The sequence below is a fragment of the Serinus canaria genome, chromosome 20 (assembly GCF_022539315.1).
Source record: "Serinus canaria isolate serCan28SL12 chromosome 20, serCan2020, whole genome shotgun sequence".
Classification (NCBI taxonomy): domain Eukaryota; kingdom Metazoa; phylum Chordata; class Aves; order Passeriformes; family Fringillidae; genus Serinus; species Serinus canaria.
Window position 1 is genome coordinate 8,151,786 of NC_066333.1, and position 13,535 is coordinate 8,165,320.

General features: G+C 43.4%; 1 protein-coding gene across 6 annotated transcripts in view; it reads right to left on the reverse strand.

Moving 5' to 3' along the window:
- The window catches only part of ZBTB46 (zinc finger and BTB domain containing 46), a 52,421-nt gene extending 39,524 nt beyond the window's left edge, over positions 1 to 12,897 (reverse strand). Inside the window, exons 1-4 of one of the 6 annotated variants that reach the window (XM_030231257.2) lie at positions 12,805 to 12,897; positions 12,201 to 12,381; positions 5,809 to 5,936; positions 3,956 to 4,093 (exon numbers count right to left, since the gene is read on the reverse strand). In XM_030231257.2, the coding sequence (XP_030087117.2) occupies positions 3,956 to 4,009 (54 nt within the window). In that variant the 5' untranslated portion in view covers positions 4,010 to 4,093; positions 5,809 to 5,936; positions 12,201 to 12,381; positions 12,805 to 12,897. Of the gene's footprint in view, positions 1 to 3,955; positions 4,094 to 5,808; positions 5,937 to 12,200; positions 12,411 to 12,512; positions 12,730 to 12,804 lie in introns of those variants that run through there. The other 5 variants (XM_030231256.2, XM_050982102.1, XM_030231261.2 and 2 more) reach the window with 5 other exon arrangements.
- Positions 12,898 to 13,535: the final 638 nt, after the last annotated feature.

Here is a 13,535-nt window from a genome sequence, read left to right on the forward strand (position 1 = left end):
TTGCTATCTCATACATTTATTCAGTTTATTTCATTGGGTCAGGTCCCCCCCTACTGATAACAATCCACTTCAGATACACCTTGTCCTTTTTTGTCCTTTAGTGGCAGAAATACAGAATTTCAAATATGTCTCTTGCTACTTTTGGTTTAGACTGGAGCAGTTTGAGGTTCAGGCATTGACATGGATGGATGGATGGATGGATGGATGGATGGATGGATGGATGGATGGATGGATGGATGGATGGATGGATGGATGGATGGATGGATGGATGGATGGATGGATGGATGGATGGATGGATGGATGGATGGATGGATGGATGGATGGATGGATGGATGGATGGATGGATGGATGGATGGATGGATGGATGGATGGATGGATGGATGGATGGATGGATGGATGGATGGATGGATGGATGGAGCTCTTGCTCATCTCTTTAGGAAATAGAAGATAAAGTCAGAGAAAAGATACCAGGGAATTTTTACTAAACACAAGGACGCAAAAACCTCTGCAAGACTCCTTTCTGACCACTGAGGAGGGCACATTACAGCTCATTCAAGCAAGGAGTGAGGTGGATACTCCCGTGTTCAGTGTGATCAATAAAATGTAACAGTTTCCAAATCAGGAATTATTACTGTAGATGTCTTGATCTTCCTCTGCCACAAGGTCTGCTCCCTCACACCCATCACTCCACATCCAACATCTGTCACAGCATTGTACCTTTTAAACAAGAGGTCTTTAGGGGAGAAAATTAAATACGCCTCAAATTCAGAGGAATTAATTAGTTTTCTGTCTACCCCTGTCAAACCAGAACATCCGTTTAATGTCAAGGATCACTAGGGAATTAATCCAAGTTAAATTTAAGGCAATTTGCTAGTAGTTAAAAATTCAGGAAGCTTTAAAACCCTGTTCTTGTGTTCCAATTTCACATGCTGTTTTGTGGCTTGTTGATGGTTTGTTTTTCTTTTTTTTTTTTTTTTTTTCCCTTTCCCTGGTAAGGATATTTATTTCCACTTAAAAAATGTTGTGGAAAGATTTCTTCAGAAAAGTTGCACCCTTCAAACTTCTGTAGAAGCACAGTGAAGATGGAATAAACTGGAGATTTCCTACAAACAGACCTCAAAGATTAATGATGTCTTTTTTGGTTTATCTCAGGTCATTTTAGTACATGAAGGCTTTAAAAGTTGAGCATGCACTGGAATTCTTTAGGCCACATGGCCACAGCACAACTTTCCAGGAAGCCAATGAACCAGGAATGCTCAGCTGAAGATTTTCCACAAAATAAAAATTGTAGCAGATCAGGCTTTCTTCATAAGCCAGTTCACAGGCAGTACAGTAATTCAAGTCTATTACTTCTCCAAAAAAAAAAATGTCCCAAACCAAACCATTGCACTTAACAGCAAGAAGAACACAGAGTGAGCAGATTTAAGAGTCACTTTCATGCAAACTTCTGCCAAGATACAGGATTGCTTTTATTTCTCATATCAGAAAACCCTGGTCTTGAAGTAAGCATTAATAATTTATACAATCTTTAACCCTAGCTAGAGTGAACCTATGAAAGTGGTTTATTTTGCCCTGCCAGTACAGTTATTTAAACATGAAAATAGCACCTGATGGCACAGTAGGATTCTAAATCACATTTCACTTCCCATTGGAAAGGTTTTAGGAAGAGAAAATATTTATTTATTGGCAAATTTCTCAGCCCAGGAATGAGTCTCCGAACCAAAATCTTAACATCACTAAAATTAGGGAGCACAAATTTGTTGCAGCTAAATCTCAGTGCATTACTTACATTTTGACAAAAAGTCACAGATGACAAATGAATTGCACACAAAATCCTCTACAGAGCAGTCCCCTGGGAAATAGTGGGGACAAAAATAAACTTCCTTCCCTCAGAAAGAAAACAGGGGAAAAAAAAAAGGCCTGGAGGTTTGTTTTTTTGGTTTTGTTGGTTTTTTTTTTTTTTGGGGGGGGGTTGCTGTTATTAGGATTTGTTTGGTTGGTTACTTTTTCTTTTCTGAGAATATAAGTGAACTGAAGATTTAAACGACATGGCACTTCATCTTATCAATTTTCTCAGCATGTTTCTACACTTAAAACCAAGGACCAAAGGTAAAGAGCACCAAAAATGCTCACTAGTGCACTCCTCCACCACTCTGCTCCCTAGAGAAAACATGCCAACTGGAATTTAACCAAAAATGTGTTGTTTCCTCCCCCCTCTCCCTTCAGAGAAAAGTAAAAACAGATTAAGGAAGAACTCCAATTCACTCCAATGCTTTATTACACAAAAACCCAACAAACACACCCCACTTCTCTGCTTCCCCTGTGTCCTGTCCATGTTTCCACTCCCAAGACATTCCAACATTTTTAAAATTCCTCTGCAAAGGAGCTCTGTAAGGTGAGATTGGGTTTGAAATGCTTCCTTGCACAACAAGACACAGTGTGCATGCAAGTTTCACTGTTATCCAGTTCAAGACAACAGAAATGCACAGGATTCCTACTCTCCATCTGCCCTGTGCTGGAAAGAATGGAGAACAAAACCCCTAAGGAACTGAAAAGGACAGTAAAGGAGAGAAAAAGGAGACTCAGAATCTTCATGGATGGTAACTCTCTGCAAAGACATTGCTCAGCAGCTTCACAGGCACAAATCTCCACAACAGCAGTGATTTCTCACACCTGTGTTTGAGGAACAGCAGCACACAATTCTCAAGAGTTTTAATTTCTTCATACTATATAACACCAAATTATATTCATATGATTATCTTTGTCCAATATAGATATAAGTAACAGCTTACAAAAATGAACAGTTGCCAAAAAATAAACTCCTTTACCCTGTTCTGATTCCTGAAACCAATCATCCCTTGTTTTAAGTTGGTCATTCCAACCACAGCTCTGAACTGGAGGAGAAAGAGGCAGATGTTTGTAAATAGATCAAACCAGACCCTGGAGCCAGAGGGGTCACTCAGGGCTCAGGGTTCCACGCAAACAAGGAGCACCACTTCTCCCTGATGGAAGGGATGGGAACATTTAACTGCAGCCCAGCAGTGCACGGGCTCATGGGCTGGGACTCACAGGAAGAAAATAAAAGTTTCACCATTCACTTTGAGAGAAACTATAGAAGTACAGAAAGGGCAGGGATTTGGGAGGCACATGATTTTCAGTAAACTGAATTCCATTGTCATGACCAAGTCTGACAGCCCCACTGAATTGTCAGTGATTGCAGGGCAAAAAGAGCCCCAAGTCCCTACAGAAATTTATTAACCTTGGTCTGATCAGAATTCACTAAAATTTCTCCAACTTCAAGCCAACGTTGCCCCATCATAGAGAGCATCAAAACAACATCCCTGATTAGAATCTGTAGCAGACACAATCCAGAAAATTCATGAGTAAAGTTCAAACAGCAGAGTAGAACACTGCACACTTCCAGCATCTCACCATAGCATTAAAGCTCTGTTTCCACAGTCCAAACAAGAACAAGGAAAATCAAAATAGCAGGGAGTCATCATTAAACATTTCATACTACTCCAAAACTTTAAACCAGAGACTTGGCTGTGGCCTTTCACTTGTCAAATTATCCACCTGAAGTTATGGGTCAGCCAACGTGCAGGAGCTGGACAGCAAATAAGGGCAATCAAAAAACAGGATTTCACAGAAAAATCCATTTATTAACCTTCATTAGCTCTGACATGAAGAATTTCAAGAGAAAACCAGGACTGAAAATGAGAGGTGAGTGAAAACTGATGTCCTCCACATTTTGGGAGGAGGGTAATTAGAATTCAAAATTTAGAGACTAAAGTTAAAAATTTTAGGGGGGAAAAAAAGAAAAGAGCAGATATGCATATTTTGCTATATTGTTATTAAAAGTAACAAGTGATTTTTGCAGATTTAGTTAATGAAAACATGTAAACTGCAATACTGAATAAATAAACAATTAAAATCCAAGACAATTACTTCTTACCAGTAACAAACTGGGTTCCAGGTCTAGTGTTTCTCCTACAACAGCTGAGGACATCAACAGCCCCAGGGCAGCACAGGTAGTGCCCTTTTGTGACCTTCTGACAGCACTGGGGTGAACTCTTGTAGGAGAAAGACAGAACTATGACAAAAAACAAAACCAGAACAAATTATTAGCAATAAACTAACAGTGAAATGTTTTGAATCCTTTCCCTCCAGACTCACAGTTATGGCATCCTTATTGTGACTTAATGAATTCCAAAAAAGTCAACTCCAAACGTATCAATACATTGAAATTAATTAAAGTGGCTACCACTCTGTAATAATATAAGCAAGAGTTACTTCTTAAAGGTATGGGAACAAAAAGGTCTAATTTTAGCTACTAAAACTTCAATCAGACCCTTGAACAACAGGGTTTCCTGTTTGGGAGCTTTTCAAAACATTCTCACTTTAATGACTCTTTAAAGAGTCTCACCTTATCTGACCTATAAAATACTGAGCTTTAAAAGCTCCCAGGACAGCTCCTGAAAGAAATTTGCAGTGGAACACTCAGGAGAATTTACTCTTGAAATGTTTAGCTGCCAGTTTGTAGTGGCTGACACCATTCTGGGTTAAGAGACCAAACAATCTCAAGATTTATGAAGTTTTGTGTAAAATACAGATATTTAGGAGGGTAAGCCACATTTACAGACAGGCTTCTCAGAGAAAACCTGAGTGTTTATGGTTACAAGGCACAAGGAGTAGGAATAGTTCAACTACACCAAGGCTTTTGTCTGTGAGGACACATCCACTAAAACTATCATCTTCTACACCTATTTTTCTTGTATAAAACAGACTTTCTTCTCTTCAGATTAGCATATACACCACACTGACAACATTTAACTTAAAATCTAACACTTCTGAGTCTACTTTATTTAAAACTTCATATTGTTAGCCATAATAAACTCCTTTTTGATCTCTGCATTTCAAACACCTTCAATACACAGATTAGCTCTCTTAATGAAAATGAGCTATAAATCAATACTGGTGATTTCAAGACTGACCTCCTGTAGTAACAGATTGTGAAAGGAAACATCAGAAGATAAAAGTTAAGAAAGCTTTTCCAACACAAATTAATGCCATTATAGAAGGTGAAATAAAATATCTAATAAACAAACAAAGTAATTTGGAAAATCCAAGCAGTCTTATGGCAAACAGCAGAACTGAAAATCTTGAAAACAAATATGACCCAATTGAAGCAGACACCAGTGACTTTGTTCTCTGTTTCTATTCTGGACTGCCAAGTCTTGCCTTTCTCTATTTCTGATTGCTTCTCCATAGCAATTGTTTTGGCGAGCTCCTTTTAGTGCTGTTATTTGGACAGTTGAGAAAAAATAAAGTGGTGAAGTGAGGGAGCCAGACCAACCCAGACACATGGGAAATGACTTTGTTAGCAAAGTGTAACAAGGTGTATGCATTTCTACTTAGACATGGGGCTATTACTGTTAAAGCTCTCACTTACACCTGTCCCAGAGCACAGAAAGAGCCAGAACAGATTGGTAAAAATGGCAAAGCTGAGCCTTGCACTTCTTCTTCTTTGCTTGGAGCTGTGCACCTGTGTCCCTCTTGTGATCAAACAGATGAGAACCAAGGGACTGTGCTGGATGGAGGCACCTCTGCCACAAGGAAGGAGCAGAACAGCCAGAGGTATTTCTCCAACTTTTGCAGATGACCAAGATTTCTAAATGAGCCCTTGTTATAAATGTTAAGTCAAGTTTTATTGGGAAGTTTCAGCTCCCATAACAACGTTCTCTCCAGGTCCCCTTTCTCTTTCCTACACCACATGACAAAAATATCTTTGAAATGCTGAGAGCTTACCGATACTTGAAAGTGTTTCCTGTCAGCAAAAATAAACCTTGCAATGTTTCACAGCTGGACAGTGCATGTTTCAATGGAGAGAGAAGAATGGTCTCTGCTGAGAAGCTCCAGAAGGTTCATCAGATGTCCTGTGTTTGGGAATGGAAAGAATAGGAGGCAAAAATTAAAATCCAAATTTTAACTCAATACAAAGCCCTTCAGTATCACATAATTACAAGCAATGTTTAAAATAACTGCACATTTACAACACTGTTTGCCATTTTAACAAGAAACAATCTGATATATTCCTATAATTAATCACACAGGAAAAATTATTTAGCCTTTGTGTTAATGTAAAGAAGGAGTTTAACATACCAGTATTAAGACTGTTAACAACTCCTGACTATGCTTCCAGAAGTGCTTTGAAAATGTCACTCTAAAAACCAGCAGTGTATAAAAGGATTTTAAAAAATTTAACAACATTGTTTCAGTTGACATGTAAGTTTCAGTGAATGTTTCTGTGACCTCTGCCACCCACACACTTTAAATGGGGTTGGAATTAATCTCACCTCATAGTAACAGTGATTTCCCTCCAAACCAAAATATTTGCCTAGGGTTACAGAAAAATCATGTGTCCGTGTTGCGTGAAAGGAACAGATCTGAGTTTTATTCCCATCCAGCCTTCAAAAGCCAGCATGACCCCCAGATTTTAACCACCAAGCAGCATCCACAAAGGTACAGAGGAAAGCACTTTGCTTCTCTTGCAAACATTAAAAAAACTTTAAAAAAACCAAACAGCCAACAACCCAAACACAAAAATGAAGATGTAAATAACTAACAGAAGCTTTACTTTCCATGCCTGTAAAAGCTATGCACCTGAAATACAATATTCCAGTGGGTAACAAGTTGCTAATCCCACAGGATGCACCTTTGCACCAGGGCACAGGTGTGTGCAGCCAGCTCCAGCTGCTCGCCTGCAGAAATATTTCCACTGCACTTGGATTTCCTCTGCATTTCCCTTATTCATTTCCCCAGAACTTCCAACTCTGTCCATCTGCCTGTCTCCCATCCTCTCCCCATCCTGGCACAGTAACAGTTGCTCCAATCATTCCCCTATTTTGATCTCTGTTCTCTCTCCCCTCTGGTTGCACCAGGAGAACAGACCCAACACTACTCATGTCATGGACCCTGTAGAACACAGCAAGAACTTGGCAGAACTGGCACAGGGTACCAGGCTTGAGAGTCTGGTGACATAAAAAAAAAAAAAAGATTTTAGCTACAGATATATCTGCTAATCTAGCAGTGAAGATTAAAAAACAGCCTGAAAAATTCAAATGCCTGTGGCTCATATGACACTTACCTGTCCAAGTGCCATTAGATCTCCTTAAGATCTCCTACAAGATCTTAAGCTTTGACTTTAAAGAGTCACAGAAGAAATCTAAGCAAAAAACCTCTGCCCTTGTGCATCTATTAGTCAAAAAAACAACGTAAAAAGTACCTTAAAAAAAAAAAGAGGATTAGAGAACTGTAAACTTATCACACTGGGAATTGCCCTGAAGAATGGTTTCCCCCAAACTTTGTCATTGGTTTTTGGCTTTTGAATTAGGGGATCTTTGCCAAAGTTCCCAAACTCAAAACACAAAAAGAGAGGGAGCCAAAGGAGGAAGAATCATGAGGTGATTTTTAAAAAGAAGAAAATCAGGGGTAAAAACCAAGAGAAAGATCACCTAAAAGACAGAAAACACACAAGGAGTCATGAATAATCTAAGAGTAAAAGAATCAACCAGTGCAAAACTAAAGATAACACATGAAGGGCTCTGAGAACAGCCTTATTCTGTTTGTGTATTTCATGGGACAAGCCCTCTGTGCCTTGGCTAAGGATCCTGGTTTACTTTTTAGCACAAATCTCATAATCCAGATTTGATCAACTACTACTAAAAAAAAAAAAAAAAAGGGGAGGGAGTGAAGCCAAGAAGGAGACATTGGTAACAAGAAGGAAGTCAAAAAGCTCATTTTATATTTAGCCACCACCTCATTCTCCAACCTTATAGTAGCAGGACTGTTAAGAGCAACTGGGCCCTGACTACTTCATTTATTGGCACTTAAATTAGTTGGGTTTGGATATTTTAAGCACCTAATGTCCAATACAGACCATTGATTCTTCTGTTTCATGGCATGATCTGAGCACTAGTCAGGAAGGTATTTCCTCTGATGCTGTATCAGTGCAAAAGGTGCAAATTTTGTTTAACCCTTTCCTCTAAGAGAGTGAGCCAAAGCCCTGAAATACTGAAATATCAGCTTTCTGCAGAGCCCTTCTCCATAGGGTGAGAAATACCAGGAAGCAAACTCACTTGGATGGAATAAGCAGTTTGTTCAATATATGGCAAGGAAATAATTAGGAAAGATAACTGGCTATTTCACTATACAGAGGTATAAATATATTCTTTAATATACAAAACCTTGCTGATTTTCTAAGTAGGGTTCTTGGGCAGGTGAGGTCCTGGTACACACTGACACTCTCCTTAACAAGAGTATTTTAGTCCACACACAAGCTCATAGATGTGTTTGTAGAATTTTTTTTGACACCTTGGTGCCTCTTTCCAGTACAGAAGATGCCAACTCAGAGTCACTATAAAGCAAACACAGGACAGCTTCCAACATTTGCAGGGTGTTTTTCTTCCCAAGGGCACACATGAGTCAAGTGAGAAGCAGGACAAGATCACCACTGTCTGGGCTGGAATAAAAGCCAGCACATCCCCAAAAATCAAGGCAAAAAGGTGAGTTTCAGCTCTAATTCAGCATCTACCTGTCACTTTTCAGCAAAGCCACCTCTCCCCTCCTATGCCAGGGACATCCTTACCTATGCACAACTGAACACTGCCAAGTGGGAACACATTTCCATCTCATTAGAACAGCTGTCAAGGATCTCACCCTGTGCTCAGAAGCTATTCCAAACCAGCATCTCAGCAGCAGCCTGATGTTTCTTAAACACATGGGTATGAAAGAAAGTTAAAGCAACTGTTCAGAAAATAGGGACAGCAAACCCCACCCACGAGCCTCTGGACTCCACCACATCCCAGAGGGAATTCACCCAGGACTTCACACTGGTTTGTCTTTATGAAGAATAAGCACTTTTAGTACAAATTTTCATCACTATAATTGAAAATGTTTGGGAGAGCTGAGCAAACCCCTGTTTCACAGAAGGGGAGACAGGTAACGAGAAGTTACACAGCAGCACATTCAATCAAAGCTGGAGGATGGGAACAGAGTCCCAAAGAGCAACTTTCCCTCTGAACTGGACAGCCTTGTGCATCCAAACACACCAAGGCAGCACAAACCAGAAAACTTTCGATCTACTTAGGGAAGTTGAGATTCTTCCCTCTTGCATCTCAAGGAAAGAAGCCCCACATGAAGTGATACAGGCTTTTATTTCTCATCCTGCCTAAAGGACTGCAGATCCAGAGGGAACTGAGAAACCCAACTGAAGGATGTGTTTAAGGGGGCTGCAAACACAAACATACAAAAAATCCTCGGGAAGGGAATAATGTGAAGTTTTGAAGCAACAAATTTGAACACCTGACTGTGTGCTTGCACAAATATCATCAAAACTCCCACAGCTGCTTTAGAGGTGCAGTAGGATGGCAGGATTTCCTACAGGCCAAATGCCTCGCAGCCAGGTCCTAAAGTGACCCCTGCTCTGTGCACACAGCCTGCTGGCTTTCACCATGAACACACTCCCAGTTTCAAATGTCACACGCAGAAAACACAGGTGAGCTCCACACTTCAAAATATTCCAGCCAAACGCAAGCCAGGAGCAAAATATAAAAATGGAATTAATGTCTCTGTGTAAATTGTCTGAATTTTCCAGGGTAGTGCTCCCAGCCAGGAGCAGACACAGATTGCTGCCTCCTGGGAATTATAACAGAGATGTGGGGTAACCATTCCAACTGCAGGTAGCTCCTCAAAGACTTCAACTAAACCCTCTCTCCTTCTCTTCTGTTTGCCCATTAAACTAAGCATATAGGAGCATGGAAAACCCCTGTGAATGCTTTTTAGTTTAGGGGGAGGCTGGAAAGCATTACAGAGCGCTCTGGAGCAGCCAGTAAAACCGGCAACACGAAGGGAAAAATGTCCTGGGAAAGGTTGAGCTGTTTATGAAATAATTCTGCCCTGAAAGCAGGCAGTGGCAGTTTGGATTGGGTGTCAGCCTGCTCTGCACTGCTGCTGCTGGGAGGAGAGGAAACTTTGCTTAGAAACTTCAAAAACACGAATCTGAAAAAAAAAAAAAAAAAAAAAAAAAATCCACCCAAGTGGACAGCAAAGACAAAAAGAATAGGCTGAACCTCAGAGAAACACAGCACATCACCAGAGGAAAAGCAGGCAATTAACAGATCTTCCAAACATGGGGCATTTTTCCTTTTGACAGAGGGCTGCTGGGGAGGGGGGAGCTGCTAAACTGGTTTTCCTCTAAGCACTTCCAGATATTAAAAAAAAAAAAAAAAAAAAAAAGAAAAAAAAATCCTCTAGCAAAGACTATATCCACTGTTGTACAACTGTCCCAGAAAACAAAGACCACGGGGAGAAAGTGGCCCATTTTCTCCAGTCTCCAAGAACCCCAAGTACAGGTCATGTTTTCAAAGGCTCAGTCCTACACACCCCAGATCAGAGCAGCATTTAAAGCATAGAAATAAACACCTAAGGTGAGAGTTACTAGAATGCCCCGTTTTTGGTACCAGCCTGAAATTGACTCAATTGCACCCAGGCGAACACACGGGCTATGAAAACAACCGCGAGAGAAGTTTCACTGTGAGTGAGTTTCCCCCTCCTGGACACGCTGCATCAAAACCAAGATTCGTTTTCTATTTCAGTCATCCCATGAACGCACCAAACCTGCTGGGATATTTTTCAGCAATTTGGGAGCCCCCTGAATCCTGTCCTGTAGCTCATTCTCCTCTGCCTGCTCCCTGACAGCTCCCAAAAAACACCTCAAAGCTGTAATTCCTCACCACATGTTGAAAATATTGTGACTAATAATACACTCCACCCATTTTTTTTCCATCACTAAGGATTTCAAAATATAAAACTTGACAAACAGTAAGAGAGTTTAGAAGGGGAAAGTCAAATTTTATTTCCAATTAAAAGAGGCTATAAAAGCATAAAAGTAAGGTATTGATTAAAGTGAAATGAGCTATCCAGTTACAGAAAGCTTCTTCTTCAATAATTATGTTTTTCTCACTATTCTTGGGCATCACTGCCTTTTCTTATAATCCCCACAGGGAAATAAAAAGAGAAAAAATACTCCCTGTCTTTTTTGAGGAAACACATTTAATGCATTAGTAGCAGGGCTGATCTGTACATACAGAGAACCCACACTCAATAAATACTTGATTGAGTCCACAAACTGAGACCTACATCTCAATGACAGCAACTGAACGCTAAAAATGACACCAGTGATGCAATTAGAATGCATGCACGAACTTTGGTACAGGTGTCTACAATGCCACTGTTTGCTAAACACATCTCCTAATTAGCATGGCTTTAAACAATGCTGATAATAATCCCGTTCTGTAAGGCTTGCCAAATGAATCATTGGGATTGCAAAATAAAAAGCATGAGGAATTCATTAAAGAGCTGTTAAACTCTCCTTTGTTTATCTTTCCCCGGTCAGGTGTAAAAATAAATAAATATGGGTTTGTGTCTCCGGATTCCACCCGAATGCTCCGCTCCACAATAACGCGCCGGGGAAGAACCTCCTCAGGAGGTACCAACATTTTTTTTTCCTCTCCGTTTCAAAAGAGAAATCCTCCCACTATTACAGTCCTGAAAATCTGCTCCATTCTCTATTTGTCATCTGGGATTGAGTTATCAGACACTACTTGTATTACTTTGGGAACTGACATGTCTATTTACAGAGACACAAAGGCAATCCAGCAGCACAACCCCTGCTTTTCCCAGCACCTCTCCTTCTCCCCTCCGCCAAATTCTACCAGCACTTTTTTCTGGGGAGGGGGAAGGACACCTCACTAGTTTCCCAGCATGACAGAGAACATTTCCAGCCACTTTTGCACTTGTTACAGCCTTATGAAAAATCACCTATATCCCCCCCAAAGGAACAGCATTATTCTTTCAAGGCTTTTTTTGTTTGTTTGCTTGTTGGGATTTTTTGTATTTCTTTTTTGAAAAGAGGGTCACTTCCCCCATTTCAGCCTGCAATTAAAATGGAGGCAAGGCCAGGCGATCTATGTCTGGCTTTAGGGGGAGACAATAACCCAAAACAGGCCTGGCTTAAAAAAAAAAAAAAAAAAGAAAAAAAAAAAAAAAAAAAAAAAAGAGGAGAGGGAGAGGAGAGGGAGAAAGAGAAAGAGAGACACGCAGAAAGAGAGAAATACAACATGCTTCACCAGTATTATTACCTCATCCCTTTTTCCAAGCAGTTTTGAACCACACTCCTGACAAACTCTTGGTCCAACTTGCACGGATGCTGGTTTTTAGGGGGCGGAAAGGGTTTTAATGCTGGAGCCGGGATTGAGGCTGGCTATCCGCAAGTGGAGCTGCTGTTAAAATGCCCCCTTGTCTCTTCTCCTCTCCCTTGAGCTGGGTGTTGACGCAGCAGAAATTACCAGCTGGAAAATTCCCCTTTTGGAGGTTACGGGGAGGAGGGGGGGGCGGGCGGAGGAGCGAGGGGAGGGGAGGGCCGGGGGAGGGGGGTTAAACCCGGCACTTACCAAGTTAAGCCATCCACCCACACCAAATAGGACATCGCGTCCCAAAGAAGGCTCCGTGCCCCCCTCGGCGGGCAGGGCGCGACCGGCCGCGCTCCCCCCGCGGCGGGCGGGCAGTGGGGGGAATAACGGGGATAAAAACGGGGATAGGGATAATAAGGGGGATAATAACGGGGATAACACCGGGGCGGCGGTGCGGGAGCGGCGAGGGGGGGCTCCCCGCCGCCCCTCCAGGGGTGGGGGGCGGCCATGGCGACCCCCGCTCGCCCCGGGGGGCGGGGGGCGGCGCGCTTACCTGTGCCCCATGGAGGAGAGCGGGGTGTCGGAGCGGCCGGAGCGGTGGCTCCGTCGGTCACTCCGTGCCTCTCCTCCCGGGTGGGGAGGGGAAGGGGAAGGGGGGGCGGAGGGCGGAGGAGGGGGGGGAGAACCCGGCGGAGGGGGGGAAGGGGGGGGCGCCCGGGCGCGCTCCCGACGCTCCCTCGGGCGCGCGGGGCGCGAGCCCGCGGCGGGCGGGGGGGGCGCGGGGGGGCGGGGCCGCGCAGCGCGTGCCGGCGCTGTCCCCGCCCACTCTCCCCCAGCGGCAGGCGGTGATTGGGCGGCGACCTCTCGGTCGGCCACGCCCCTCTCGCCACGCCCCCCTCCCCTTGCGCCGGGGGAGCGGGGGCGCCGCCGGCGGCGCTGCCACTGCCGGACACCGGAAGTGAGGGAGGGCGGGGGCGCGCGGCGCGCGGGGCACGCCGGGAGAGCTCGGGGGCTTCTCTGAGGCGGGGGCGGCGGCGGGAGCTCGGCATCGGTCCCGCTGCTGGTGCCGGTCCCGGTTCTGCTCCCGATCCTAACCCCGCTCCTGCTCCGGACTTCTCTGGGCCTCCCGGCTGTCTCCTGCCCCCGGCAGGTGCGCCTGGTCCCGGGCGGGGCGGCTGTGCGCCCTCAGCGGGGCGCATACCTTGAGCCTCCGCCGCGGGGTGGAGGGCGGCGGGTGCTGGAGCGGGGCAGCGCCGCAGCCTCCTCCGGACCTTGCAAGGAGAA